The sequence below is a fragment of the Manis javanica genome, chromosome 6 (assembly GCF_040802235.1).
Source record: "Manis javanica isolate MJ-LG chromosome 6, MJ_LKY, whole genome shotgun sequence".
NCBI lineage: Eukaryota > Metazoa > Chordata > Mammalia > Pholidota > Manidae > Manis > Manis javanica.
In genome coordinates this window covers 534,352-548,498 of record NC_133161.1, presented here as the reverse complement: position 1 = coordinate 548,498, position 14,147 = coordinate 534,352, and the positions used below count along the sequence as shown (strand labels likewise).

At 52.4% G+C, this 14,147-nt stretch overlaps 1 protein-coding gene across 4 annotated transcripts in view; it reads right to left on the bottom strand.

Annotated features, from left to right (window-relative positions):
• The window catches only part of PTPRN2 (protein tyrosine phosphatase receptor type N2), a 695,060-nt gene that overhangs the window by 434,864 nt on the left and 246,049 nt on the right, over window positions 1-14,147 (bottom strand). For all 4 annotated transcript variants that reach the window (XM_036999404.2, XM_036999402.2, XM_036999403.2 and 1 more), the window contains exons 4-5: window positions 10,871-10,973; window positions 3,432-3,594 (exon numbers count right to left, since the gene is read on the bottom strand). In XM_036999404.2, coding sequence (XP_036855299.2) covers window positions 3,432-3,594; window positions 10,871-10,973 — 266 coding nt within the window. The remainder of the gene's footprint in view (window positions 1-3,431; window positions 3,595-10,870; window positions 10,974-14,147) is intronic.

Genomic DNA, 14,147 nt, shown 5'->3' with positions numbered 1-14,147 from the left:
CATCCCAGCCACAAGCTGCTGAAGGAACAATGGTTCTGTGCAAAGAGAGTGGCCACACTTTCTTCCAGACGGCAAGGCTGCTTCGAGAATAAGCTCGGATGTGTGTGTAGATGCCTGATGCTGGAATCACACTGTACGTGAATCAGGATGGGAAAGACTGCAATGAACCCCACTGATGAGTCTAAGGATGCTACACACTCACTGCCCCACACCACTGGGGCCTGATGAGCATCCTGCTGTGTGGACCCAGCAGAACCGTTTACCTACCGGGAGGCTCCTGTGCTGCATGCTGGCGAGCCGCCGTGAGCACCGGACCTCCACCCCTGCAGCCACAACAGCTGCTTGGCCCAGCGTCGCTGCAGCCCCTCCGACACTCACAGCACCAACTGATTGCCAGATGAGCAAAGTGTCCCACTTTTAACATTTCTACAACTTGCTACAGGTTATTTCTAACGATAAACACCCCCTGTTCTGCCTCAGATCAGGGGCTAAGAGCAGGAGGCTACAGCAAAATCTAGGGCACCCTGTTTGCACCCCTCCAGCTGACCTTCAGGCCATCCTTGCCCAGGGAGCAAATTCTATTCTAAATTTGACTCTTTTGCTCCAGCACGAGGACTGAGTTAGTAAAAGAACCAAAACTGACAGAAAAACATGATGGACAAGCTCAGCTCTGAACACACAGGTGTCTGCCACACACATGCCTGCGGCGGCTGCGGAGCCTCGGAGCCCCGGAGCCCCGGAGCCTCAGAGCCTTGGAGCCTCGGAGCCCCGGAGCCTGTGCTCTGCTTCTGCAGCCGGCGAGGACTCTACACGGGGTCCAGTTTGTCCGACATCACCCTTGAGTAGGGGGAGACACGTGGACTGCTCCACAGAGAAGTTTCACCTGCTTTCCTTCGCATCAAGGACTCCCTGTCTGAGTGTCCAGAACCTTTAATGCCTCCTCCCCGCTCTGAAACCACCTGTGGGCCGCACACACGTTCCTCTTTATTGGTCGGTCACCTCCAGCACCCAAGGACAGGCTGTGACATCACCATCATGGAAAAACAGCGACCCCGCAGCAGCAGCAGCCGGCACTGAGCACAGAGCCTCGTGCCCCTTTCAGCAGACATGGGGGCAGAGGGGGAGGCACGGGCGGTTCTGTGTCTGTGCTTGAACCGCCAGCATCCCTGAGATGGGGAAGGGCTGGGCTTCCTCGCGCAGTTGAGGGAACAAATGAAATCTGCCCGCACGGCGGGACGGCGGGTGGGCCCGGGGCCTCGGGCGCTCTGCGCACCGGCTCAGTCTGCTTTGTGAGCGCTCTGCACCCCGCCGCCCCCAGCTGCACCAGGACCTCCTCTAGGCACCCGGCGGATGGTTCCGGACTCATGACCTGACTTTCATTTTATCCTTAGATCAGTTTGCTAACAATAATAACTACTACCAACTCGCCCTTTGCCATGAGCCTCACTCACGGGCTGCCTTGCTTGACCCTCACAATGACTCCATGACCAGCACAGCCCGGTGTTACAGCTGAGGGCCAGCAGCCTCCCTAAGGCCGCGGCACCAGCGGAGGAGCCGGTCCTGAGCCCACTCAGGACCTGCAGAATCTCACTCACCGGGCCGGCCATCGCCTTGCCCCTTGTGCCCAGCTGAGCACCTGGCTCACAGCACAGGCTTATTCAGTATCAGTGAATGAACAGAAAAATCATACACTGAACATTTTAGGACTAAGTGGCCTGCCTCACTTGGGGTTAAGGCCCACACTGAGAAGCTGCACCGCAGAGAAGTGTGTAAAAGGCTACACACTGCACCGTGCAGCTGGCCAGAGTCCAAGCTGGGTGGGCTTGGCCAAGCACCGTGCAGGGACTGTCCCTGCACTACCTGACTCCCTCCCTCCGTGCACCGTGAGGATAGAAGACCCCACCCTCCACCTCCGGGACAGATTCTGAGAACCCAGCAAATGTATTCCCCTGAACCAGTTGTTCAGAGTCCAGGGGAACCTTGTACCGCTGCTCCCCTTAAGAGGACTTGACCGTGGCACAGCTGCACTGGACGCTGGGGGCTCCCAAATGTGAGCTGGGGCTCTGGAAGCCCCATGGCCTCAGCACGCGCCCAGGTTGGCTCTAGGATGCTTCCCAGGGCGCACGTTCCAGCCGTGGTGTCCATGCCTCCTTATCACATGCGGCTGGCCGATGCAGGGCCTTGAGGAGGGCTGCACACAGCATCCCCGGTGTCTGCCCAGCCCACAGCTCTCCCAGGCCCGTGCTGGAAGGGGGCATCTGTGATGACGGCAAGGCAGCTGGCTCTGCTGTGCTGACCCGAGTCCCTCTGAGGCCCGAGGTGGCTCTCTGAGGCCTCACCAGCATGGCTCCTAAGAGGGAGCTGAGTGTGTGTGTCGCCCAAAATACCAGCCCAGACTTGGCTTAAATAATTTCGATGACTGCGTAACAGGAAAAAAATATAAAAAGTGGCCCAAACTGCTTCCCACGTACTTCCTAGAGCCACGACCATCCTCTACGGAGGGTCTAGCAGAGGTCAGAGGACACAGAGGGCGTCCCCCAGACTCGTCATCTCTGCCAGCATGGCACCACTCGCAGAAAGGGAAGTGCAGCAGGAGAGAACGTCCCGCAGCTAAGGTTCCAGGACTGCCAGGGCGTCCGTGCTGCGCCCGGATCCCGGGCTCCAAGATGGTGCTAGTGCCCCACTCTTCCCAGGAGCTGAAATCTAGTAACTCCTGCTTAACGAGCTGTCATAAGAATCACAGATACTTTTGCATTTAAAAAGTTGAGATTTCTAATTCTGTTTCTTTAAAATGTACTTTTGAATGTGTTTCCATCCTGAAATGGCTCTACGGCAGATTTAGTTTTGGTATAAAATGAACTCCTACCGAAGGGCCTGAACAGTTTGGTACCCAGACCCTCTGCACTCACACAGGATCCCGTGTGGGGCAGGTGTGCCCGGGAGAAGAGGTCTCCTGAGACATGGGACATGCAGTGAGTGCCAGGACAGTCCCCAGACCAAAGAGACGGCTGGTCACCCTGCGCCCACCGAATTCCAGCCAAAGTCAGCATCCTCCCTTGCAGCTGGGTGCCCACTGCTGTCCGGGGTCTAGGCAGTGAAGGCAGGTCCTTACCTTAACGGGTCAGAGCACCTTCCTTGCTGCCAGCCCAGTTTATGTCTGTGGTGTGACAGTGGGCTGTTGCACAGGAGACACTCAAAGACCCTCAGTGCTGAGCATGGCTGGGCAGCTGCTGCTGGACTTGGGCGGGGGTGTGTGACTCTAAAAGGGGTCCAGGACATTTCCCCACACCCGCCCGAATGCCCACCAGCCTGAGACGCGAGGCGAACCAGGAGAAATGAAGATTCACAGATATTCCTGGTGTGCACCCAGAGAGATCCACACACGGCAGGGAGGGACAGACCCGGAGCTTGGAGACGGCGGCAGCGGTCACCTGAGCTGGCGGCCTGTCGTGCTTTGTCCTGGGGAGCATGTCCGGGGCGGTGGCCTGGGACAGGGCCTGCAGATACGGCAGGTAGTGCCGCAGGGCCGCAGCCAGCGCAGTGTTGCCCTCCAGACCGTGCTTCCTCCCGCCATCAGCACTTGGCTGTGAGGCCCTGGAAAGCAAGAGAAAACTGTGAGCCCGCTGCACACTTGGTTGGTGCCGATCAGCCTCCTGGCCCTCTGCTGGACACGAGGCACCAGGGGGCTGCAGCCCCCATGCAGGGACAGGCCGTGGCTGGACACGAGCATGAGCAGCCTGAGGTCCAGGGAGACGGACTGTGGAAGAGGATGGCAGGAGCCAAGCTCAAGCCAGGAGGCCCTGCCCTGGAGAGGCAGGACTAGGGCTGAACTCCACCAACATGACAGGTGGCCTGTCGGGCAGTGTGAAGGCTGCTTCCCCCGGTAACAGGGGTGCGGCACCGTGCAGAAGGAGCCCCGAGACCCACCCTGGCCCACAGCCTCCTTGCTCTGGGGCACCCGCAACCTCAGTAGGTGCCCCATATGCAAAACTGTTGTGCAGCACGCAGGGGTGAGTGGGTCCCTGCCTGTGACGGAGAATGATGGCCCCAAAGACGCCATGTGCAGAACCCCAGAACCCGTGAATGTGGCAGGATCCGTGGCAGGGAGGTGGAGGGGCTTAGGAGGCTCCTCAGCTGACCCTACGATGGGGAGGTGACCCAGGTCCGAGAAGAGGAAGAAGAGGTGGAAGGCTGGCAGAGGTGTCACGTGACAGAGACGCCCCGCTCTGAGGGTGGCCGTGAGCGTGGCACCCCAGGTGGCTGCAGAAGCAGCGAGTGGAGGGGCCAGGCCTGCAGCCCAGGGTTGTAGCCCAAGAGGCTCCTGCTAGACTTCTGCCCTAAAGAACTGAGGCCAGCACGTGTGCACCATTTAAGCACTAGGTCTGGGACTCTGCCACTGTGGCGGACTGACAATGCTGCCTGTTTTACATGATGGCACTTCAGTTACCAAAAGCCACGTGTGGATCCCCATCCGTGGACTGTGCCAGGCAGACAAGCTGGCAGCTAGAATGACAGAGGGAGCTGTTTACTCCCACATGGCTGCACCTAAGCGTCTGCCAGGAGGGGACTGGGTCCAGGAGGGGCAGCGAGGACAAGGGCCCAGAGCACAGGTGACTGAGCAGGTGCGCACTGGGGAGGCTCAAAGGCTAACAGGATGTAGCCCCAACTTGTGCCCAAAGTCATCAGGACAGAACCTACTCCTCTGCCAAGGGAGGTGTCTGCCACTGGCCCAGTGCAGCAGAAGCCAGTGCTAGGGAGTCACCAGGTGACCGCTGGAGCCAGTGCGAGGCCTGGCAACACGGGTCCAGACTTGCTGCACCCTGGGCGGGGGTCTGGGGTGGGAAGGAACACCCTCAGTGTCCAGCCTGCCGTCAAGATCTGCTCTGTCCTCTCAGAAACTGTGGCTGGGTGAGAGTGGCTGCAGGCGACAGGGCCGCTTCCCAGAGCCGTGGCTGTGAACAGCTGCCCCCGTGCTGCCCACCTCGCAGCCAGACTGGGCATGGCCTAGGCACCAAGGGCTGTGGGCCCAGAGGTCCCCGGCCTCACAGGCACTCTGCTCTCATGCAGGTCACCGGCCCACCAGGGCCCGCATGCGCTCTGAATGGGGAAGGACCAAACAAGAAGGCGCTTCTCTTCCAAGCTTCCACTGCCACTGAGCTGAGCCTCCGCCCCTGTGCAGGGCCAGCCGAGGGGCACGCTGTCTTGATGCGTTCCTAATATTGGCACATTTGTGCTCTGGACAGGCTGAGAATCTCCCAAATCAGCACGGGCTCCCCACTCCCTGAGTCCTCTTTGCATGCATGGCAGGGTGGCGCTGTTTTCACTGACAATGCTTCTCTGCAAATGGCAACACGTCCGACCAACTGCCACGCTGTGGACCCGCGGAACCACCCCACTCCGCCTCCATTCCCTGCTTGCCTCCACACAGCCCAGTCCTGCAGGCTGGCCTACCCACGTCTACCCGCTTCTCTCCGCTCTGCCCACCATGCCCGCCAGGCCGAGAGCCGAGTGGACTGTTCCTGTCCTTCCCCCTTTTGCAAACTCCACAACCAGAAGCCCCAGGATCTCTAAGAAAGTCTGGATGCCTTCACTTAGTGCCCCAAACCCGTCATATCCTCCTTGCCTGGTCATTCACTTCTGAGGGCAAAGGTGCCCGCAGTCGGAGGTGGCTCAGTCGTTACTATGCCATCCTAAATTCCTCATCATAGCATTTACTACTAGCAGAAATTACCTTCTTTATTTAAACATGGACTTATCACCAGATTTCCCTCCCTAGAATGTGAGCTGCCCGGAAGAACTGTGTCTGTTTCCCCCGCTCACCACTCCCACCCTGAATCCACAGCAGGGCCTGGCACACAGCGGCGCTGAGAAAGGGCGCAGGCGCTGAATGAATGAACTTGGACACGCCCACTGAGTGCCCGATTAACGGGGAGTAGCTCAAAACACTGGCATTTCACACAGTCAACATGTCCAGTGCTCTGTGAAACCTAAAAACCGTTATCACCAGAAGTGAATGTAGTTATTGTAGTGATTCAATTATTTGAAAGAAAAATGTTGTTTCCCTTTTTTTAAGAAAATGAAGTTTTTAATTAAACAAAAACAATGCTCTCAGCCTGTGTCAGACTTCCTTGACAACCACAAATGCTGTTTGTGCAGAAAAAGCCAGACGTGTCATGTGGCAACCCTATGTCCCTCGCTCGTGCCTTCTGTACGGGCTGTTCAGAGGGGGTGGCAGCTGATTTATGAATAATAAAGAACTGAGCAATTATTCCTGACATTTACATAGCAGTATATGTGGATGGGTGTTTTTCATACCCATGTAAGTAAACACTGGATTTTAAAAGTTGTATTTTTTTATCTGCCAGAAGTATCCTTGATGTCAAACAAGAATGTGCCAGACGCTGGGCAGAGGGGCCGTCACGCGTGGCCCAGAGAAGCGGCACCTGTGGAGGGCACGGACCATCGTGTGTTCCCCATTTCCTTCTACCCTTTCTTGTGGATTTTGTATTTGGGCAGTCCTGGCTTTTAAGTAGTCATTTGATTTTCGCTTTTATTTACTAGTGTAACAAATTTGATAAACATTTTATGATAATTTCAGAAAATATGGTGTTTTGATGTACAGAGAGTCCCCCAAGGCCCCAGGATTAAGGTAAAGGGTCTTAGAAAAAGCTGTAAACACAGAAAAAGGGGAAAGGCCTTCCCCTAGCTATGGCAGCTCATGGGGCTTGGGTCTGTGTCGGTGTGTGTTAGAGGCTGGGTGTGGCCATGTTCCTGCATACAAAACACTCAATGTGCTATTAACCTATATCCACTTTTGTTGTCCAAGTAACACTGGCTGAAGGATTTTATATACACGATAGTCATTACACATGGGTCCTTACTGTGGTTCAGGTGCTGACGGAACATACTGGGTTTTAGGTAGATGTGAAATCACAGGAGATTTCCCACTCGAGTGACAGGGAACGGGCTCCGAGCTAGCTTTGTCACGAAGGAAGTCAGATTTTCAAGAACACAGCACTAAGCAGGTGTGAGATATCTGTAGGTATTGCATAAAAGCTGAACCAGAAAATTTTCATATTTGTGTTTAATTATCTCAATCGATCAATCCCTCCTGTTTTTATTTCTAATGCCTTTTCAAGTCACTCTGGCTCAGACTTCACAGGCACATAAATTATTAAGAGCTTCATGGTTCTCTGCACCTCAAATCATGGCTATGGTTTCCTTGACCATTTTTTAATGGATGAAATTTCATGCTCTATGTTGTCAGCGTGTAATTTAACTGAAGTCAATTTACTTCTCTGGTATTTTGTCTATTTTTCTCACTAATTGCTAATCAATGCAGATAGAACCGCCTCATAAAAGTGCCTACAACTAGTCTTATCCATCTTCTCTGATGGCACTGGCAGAGCCTTGTGTGACGCCGTAATACGTGACAGTGATGCAGTGTCAATCATCATGTTCTGCAATATTGTAGCAATTAACTTGCAAATTGACTTTTGCCTGTCATTCAGCTTTAAGTAGGTCAAAACTTTGTAAGTACACATTTTCTACGTCAAAAAGATTAAAAATGGCTTACATTTAGGACTCCCACTCTCTATCCCACTTGTATGTACTGACCTTAAAATAACATGCGATGCTATCAGTTAACACCCAATTTGCTGGAGAAAACAAAATCCAACTTATGAACAAAATATTTGCAAAGAGCACACAGTGAATCTGGTCTCATTCCTCTTCTTAAAAACCCTACCCTTGGGTCCACTTTATTTTCCAGGGGAAGCCTTCCTGAGCTCCCAGGCCACATGCTGGGCCACCCTCTCCAGTCGCTGGGGTGCCCCCACACTCCGACCCTCTGGGTCCCTGCTCTGCTCTGGGGATGTCTTCAAGGGCAGTGATGGGCTTTTGCATCCTGGGTACCCAGGTGCCTCTGGCCTGGTTCCTTATGTCTAGAGTCCCTAATTCCTGTTCCGTGGCTTTGCACGTGGGCCCTCCCCCACTTTCTCACACGTCTTACTCCAGCCCAAGAGCAGGGTAGGGTTCCTGAAGACTTCTCAGCTCATAACTGCCTCCTGAAAAGTCACTGGTTTGGGGCAAGTTACTTAACATCTCCAAAGATCAACTGTCTTAAGAAGAATGCCAAGTATCATATCACTGGCCCCCTGTGGATACTTAAAATTTGTTAAGTACAGAATGCTCTAGAAGTGTCCTGGAACGAAGAAAGGCAGGCAGAACTCTGGGCTGTGGTTACCCACAGAATAATTCAGAGGTGTCACAGATCATGCATTCTTTCCTTCCTTGTCACTGGACAGGCACTGGCTGAATGTCCCCCTGTGGACAGCACCCAGCCAGAAGCAGGTGGGAAGCTTGGGAAGGAGGGGGGAGAAAGTGGGGAAGGTGGGCATGATGGGCTCCTTGTCTCCAGTGGGGCAATCAGAAGACAGGGATTCCTTCATTAATAATGACATAAACCTGTTACTTCAGAAAACATCTGGAAAACCTAAAGGTGAGAGACATAAACTGAATTTAAAAGAAGACATGAAGTTGCAAACAGTCAGGTGATTAAAGCCTGCCAGGCACAGTCCACACAGGAAAGGCTGGCCAGCAGAGCGATCAGGCCCTGGGTGGTGTGAGCGCCTTCACCGAGCCGCCCCAAGGGCCGTTAAAATGCCACTGGGCGTGCTAGATGCGGTTTACGGAAGCTGCATGTACACAGATGAGTCCAAGAAGAAATGGTAAAGGGTGGGCACAGAGTAATTCAGCAGAAGAAAGTTAGAAAGCAGGGATGGAAACACTAGTTTTGGAAAGACAGAATCCAAGACCAAAAGCATTCAGGCAGCAAAGGGCACCTCCTGAAAATGTCAGCAGGTACAGTGACGGCAGCCCAGGCCTAACGTTCAGCCTCCTGTGCGCAGTGCACAGCAGAAAGTATGAACAGCAGAAGTAAAATTCACAGAAACACAGTTTTGGTTTGAGAAACTTCAGTATGTCAAAATATAATCAAAGACATACTGATTTTCTGTAATATAATTGATCTTTATACATAATTGTAAATTATGTACATATAAAATTATAAACTATATATTAACATCTGTACCCCACAAACAGTAAACACAATAGCTTTTTGAAGTATCCACTGAACATTAACAGCAGTGTGGTGAATGCCAGGCCACAAAGAAAACCTCAAAATTCCAAAAAAGTAAAAAATGAACAGGTCTCATTGACTAAAATACCGTAAAACTAGACACTAAGTTAAAGTTTTAAACAATATGTAAATATGAAAACTGAAGAAGCCTGCCAAACACTGTTTCCAAAGGTATAAATACAATTACACATAATTTAGAACAAGAGTAGACACAAATAGTGGAGGTCACAGGACAACGTTAGAACTGTTCTCAGAAGCAAATGCATTCACCTCAGGGCCTCATCACCCTTAAAAAATGAATAAATGAAGACATGAACAAAACTTCCAACTCAGGAAGTTTTATAAAAAACAATGAACTTCAAGATAGTAGAAAGAAGAAAGTCTGAGAGATAATTCTTTTTAAAAGTTATGTTAAACAGGGAAAAGTCAAGTTAAATAAAATGACAAAGGAGGGAACCTACATGCATGTGGAGTGAGTTGTAAAGTTACAGTGTAACACGGTATCACAAACAGTTAAGAAACTTGGAAGCCCTAGGAGTAGAATTTGTTCTCTGCAAGAATATAAATGTCCCAAATACACACAGTAAACACTGTGGCCATATTTTACCAGTAATCTCAGAGGACAATGAACGTGTCATAAGAGTTACCTATAAAAAAGATAGTAAGAATACACACACACACACACACACACACACACACACACACACACACAGGGAAGCAGATACTTTTAATGCTAAAGGAAGTTTTGTATAAATTTTATAAAGAAGAACAGCTATTCAGTTTGAACAATGGACAAAGATCATATACCAGAAACCCACATAAAAGAAAATCCCAATCTCTAACATGTGCATTTTCAAACTTTTAACCTCAACTGTAATAAAAAATAAGGTACCATTTTTCACAATGAAACTGGCCATTTTTTCAGTGACAACATTAACACTGGCAAGGACATAGCATGCACGTGGGTGTGTGCCCGAAGGCTGGCCTGGTTTCCCAGCGACACTCCCTGGCAGCACGCTTCAGGTAAGCCTCTGGCACTCTGTGCTTCTCGGCCCCATTCCCTGTCTCCTAGACGACTGACGGGGGCTTCCCACTTCTTCATGCCTTCCTGGGCATCCCGCCCACTCCCCACCCTCCGGAGAGTTCACGGCCATTTGGGGCAGTGCCCTACACTCAATCATAGCTTCACTAAGAGCACAGCTTGGCGGCTCTGGCAGGAGACCGCCAGCTCGCCACTCGCTCTGTCTTCGGACTAAGCCTCATTTCCTGTCCTGTGAGAAGGCGAAGACGTTGGCTGCCTGCCTCCTGGTGTGTGCTGAGGATGAGCTGGGGTGCTTTGGAGCAAAATGCTCGGCTCTGGGAACCAGAGGACTTTCCTACTTAATTCTGCTTCTGTACTGAAGTGAACATGCATTCTCACAGGAAATGAGAATGTTTAAGTTCTCTGCTTACAACATGGCTCTGAAGACACAGGCCTTTCCGAGGCCTGGGGAAGGGCCCGCGGACGGCCGCGCGAGGGTGACGCCTCACGGGAGGGCGGCTCGGAGGCAGCCGCCTCCCACGGGCCGGGACACTGTGCAGAGGAAGCCCCCACCTGCTCCTTACGGACATCCCCACTTTCTGGAGCCTACCCTCAGAGCAGAGTGGGCGCTTTGCCTGATTAAACAAAAATAGACTTGACCAAGGCTGGCCGCGGCCAAACGGCTAGGGGACAGAGAGCAGTCCACTGACCTGGCTGGGCTGGGAGCTTCAGGGAGCCGCAGGTAGGTTCTGGGAAGGTCTGTGAGTTCCTGCGCCATCACGTGCTGTGTGTAGTCATCCTGCCATGTGAGGCCTGTGAGGAAGTTGCAAAAGACGCATCACTAATTTGGGGATGGAGCCAGACTCCCATTTCAGTCCCATGAGAAACTGCTGCCGTTTCAGAGTTCCCCCCGTGCCATGGGCAACCCTAAGGGTCCCACTGTGGCTTATTACTGAGGTCTTCTCCTTGCAGAAACCCCAGCCTTCCGAGACTTCGATCAGAAATATGACGGGGGCTTTGCTAGATGAAAAAAATCAGGCATAGTGGTGCTGTGGCTGGACAGCAAGGAGCCTCAGGCACGTGGCTCTGCAGGAAGACAGACTGTCTATGGAAGACGCAAAGGTTCTCCACAGGAAGCTATGGTCACGGCAGAGCTACCCCGACCCAAATGCCCCCCCCCCGTCAGCCCAGCACTCAGCCACGCTCCTCACACCCCATCCTGCTTAAGGGCCACGCGTTTGGAATGGAGTGAGGGTATTGTTACTGTGAAGGCGATTATCATGGGCTTAATGTACTGTATCTGGGAGCCAATTACATTATATTTATGTTCAAATGTTATGACAAAGAGCTTTGTGACAAGAGTGGAGTAGTTATGAAGGTAAAATCCATGTGATTCTACATTAATTACATGCACTACAGATCACATAATAATTAGGCTCAGAATTACCAAATAACCCCCAAGAATAATTATTATGCAATTTGTACATTTTAGATCTTATGCTAACACTTTAGCACTTAGAACTACCCCATGCAATTATCCATAATTATCTAATCACTAAATATCATGTAATTACAGAGATATATTTTTATGCCTTGTACAAAAACACATTACCAAAACCTTCAGACCAGGCGGGCTCTGTGCTTGTCTCTGTGTGCGTGAGTGGGGTACAGGGAGGTCCGGAACTTGCTGAGGACCTTGCCTTCTGGGAGCGAAATGGCTCAGTAGGTATAAGCTGCCATCATGAACACTCCTGAATGTTTTTCAAATGCAAATCCAACTTTTCTTAAAGTTTACAAATGGCAAGATGCAAACCTCAGAAGTCTCCATGGCATTACCTAAGCGGAAGCTGATGGGAAAATTCACCAAAGAGGCCAGCCTCCTAGGCCTACTAGGTTCTGGAACTCTGTTGGGACACATGTGAAGAAGGTGTCCCTGACGGGAGGCCCAGCCCCACAGCCCTGCCACCATCACTCTAGGATTAAACATACGCACTAGTGGGCATGTCTGTCCCGTTTGCCAAAAGCAGCCGAGAACCCCCTGTGAAATGTACCGGCCACGGCCTGTCCCCAGGAGCGTTCCCAACGGAGGGCACATTTTCAAGGTCGGCAGGACATCCAGCCGTGGTCTGGAAAGTAAGCGTTGTTTGGCCACGCACCCCGAAGAGGACGGCCTTCTGTTGATTTGTCAGGAAACGGAAAAGAGCAAGAGCACAAGAGGAACTTTCTAAGAAAAACATTTCATTTTTAGTAACAGAACTTCAACAGCATTTTACCTAAGAGCACAAAGGTCTGAGCTGTCACTTCCGGGGTCTGCGGGAAGGTCTCAGTCACGACGGCTGGCCGCCTGGCTAAGGTGTTCTGTACGGCGACCTGGGTGCAGCCCTGACGGACCCCGGCCTGGCTGCTAAGCTTGCCGGGGAGCAGGCAGGAACTAGGCGCCTGGACACAAAACCAGGAATGCACGGGCGCCAGGGTAGATGTCTTTTCTGAACTTCTCCCCAGGCATGCTGGACAAAACCCTGGGAAGCAAGGGTCCTGCTTCCCGGAAGACGGAGAAGACACTTCTCCCTACTCTTCCCACGACATACGACGGAAGCCCCAGGGAGTGATGCATGGACGGCTGTGAACCGTAGAGGGGAGGCAGCCGGGCGAGGGCCCTGGGGATGGGCAGGGAGGCACGTGCCGGCTTCCCTGGGCTTTTCTCTGGGCTCGTGCATCCCGGACTTGGAGCGGAGTCAACCAGCCGGCAACAGCAGCAGGTGCAGATGAGCCCCGGCCAAAGGCCTCTCTAGCCGCAGGGCAGGAAAGGTGTGACTCTGCACACTTGGGCCAGAACAGCTCTGCCCCCACTGCCCACCGCAATACGACGCACAGTGTCTCCCCACCGACTCCCACAGCGGCTGAAGCTCGCCGGCCGCACTTCCTCACGAGGCTGGAATGAGGCTCCCAGCCTCCCCCAGCCTGCCGCTGTCCTCAGAGCAGGCCTCGCAGGCCGCGGGATCCCTGCTGGGTGGCAACCGCCCCGCGTCGGTGGAGACCATGTGGGCAGGTCAAACTCCCTCCTACCCCCTGCCTAGCTAAGGACAAGACCCCTCCCCTCAGGTGTCAGCAGAGTTCCAGTGAGGAACCTGGACTCTGCTCATGGGTCAGTAACAGAGACCCCCCCGCGCCTTCCCCCAGCAGAGCAGGGCCACAGAAAGCCCACTCACAAGGCTTAAATGAGAAGCAGAGTCTCACAGCCCAGTACACAAATGTCCGGGTTTCAGCAGTGAGTCACTTGTCATACCAAGAACCAGGAAGACCTCAGACTGAATGAAAAAAGACAATCAGCAGACGCCACCATGAGATGACGGGACGTCAACATTACCTGACAGAGGCTGCAGCCGGACAAGAATGCTTCACTGAACTATTATGAACACGCTTGAAAAAACTGAAAAAATAGGAAGCCTCAGCTTAGATATAATAGATATAAAAGGAACCAACTAGAAACAGTGTAACTGAAAAACACAGTGACCAAAGTGAACAGCACAGTGGACACACGGAAAAGTCCGTGAAGAGGGACAACGGAAATGGCCCGAGTGCAAGAGCAGAGAAGACGGGGCACAGGACCCAGCAGGGCCGCGGGGACAGGGGTGCCCGACAAGGGCTCTGGCATCGACATGATGGGTCCCGGAGCAGAGAGGAGAGGAGGCAGGGCTGGAAAGGCCCTCAAATGAATAATGGCTGGAAACTTCTCGATTTTGGCAAGAGATATAACCTAGACTCACGGAGCTGAGCACCCAAACAGGGCAAACGCAAATCCCCTCCAAGGCACATGATGATTAAACTTCTGAAAACTAAAGGCAAAGAAGAAATCTTGACAGCAGCTAGAGAAAAATGACACTCCACCTACAAGGGACACAGTTCAGATGAGAGTGTTTCTCACCAGAAACCACAGAGGCCACAAAGAAATCACACGACATTTTTCAAGTGCTGAAAGAAAGAACC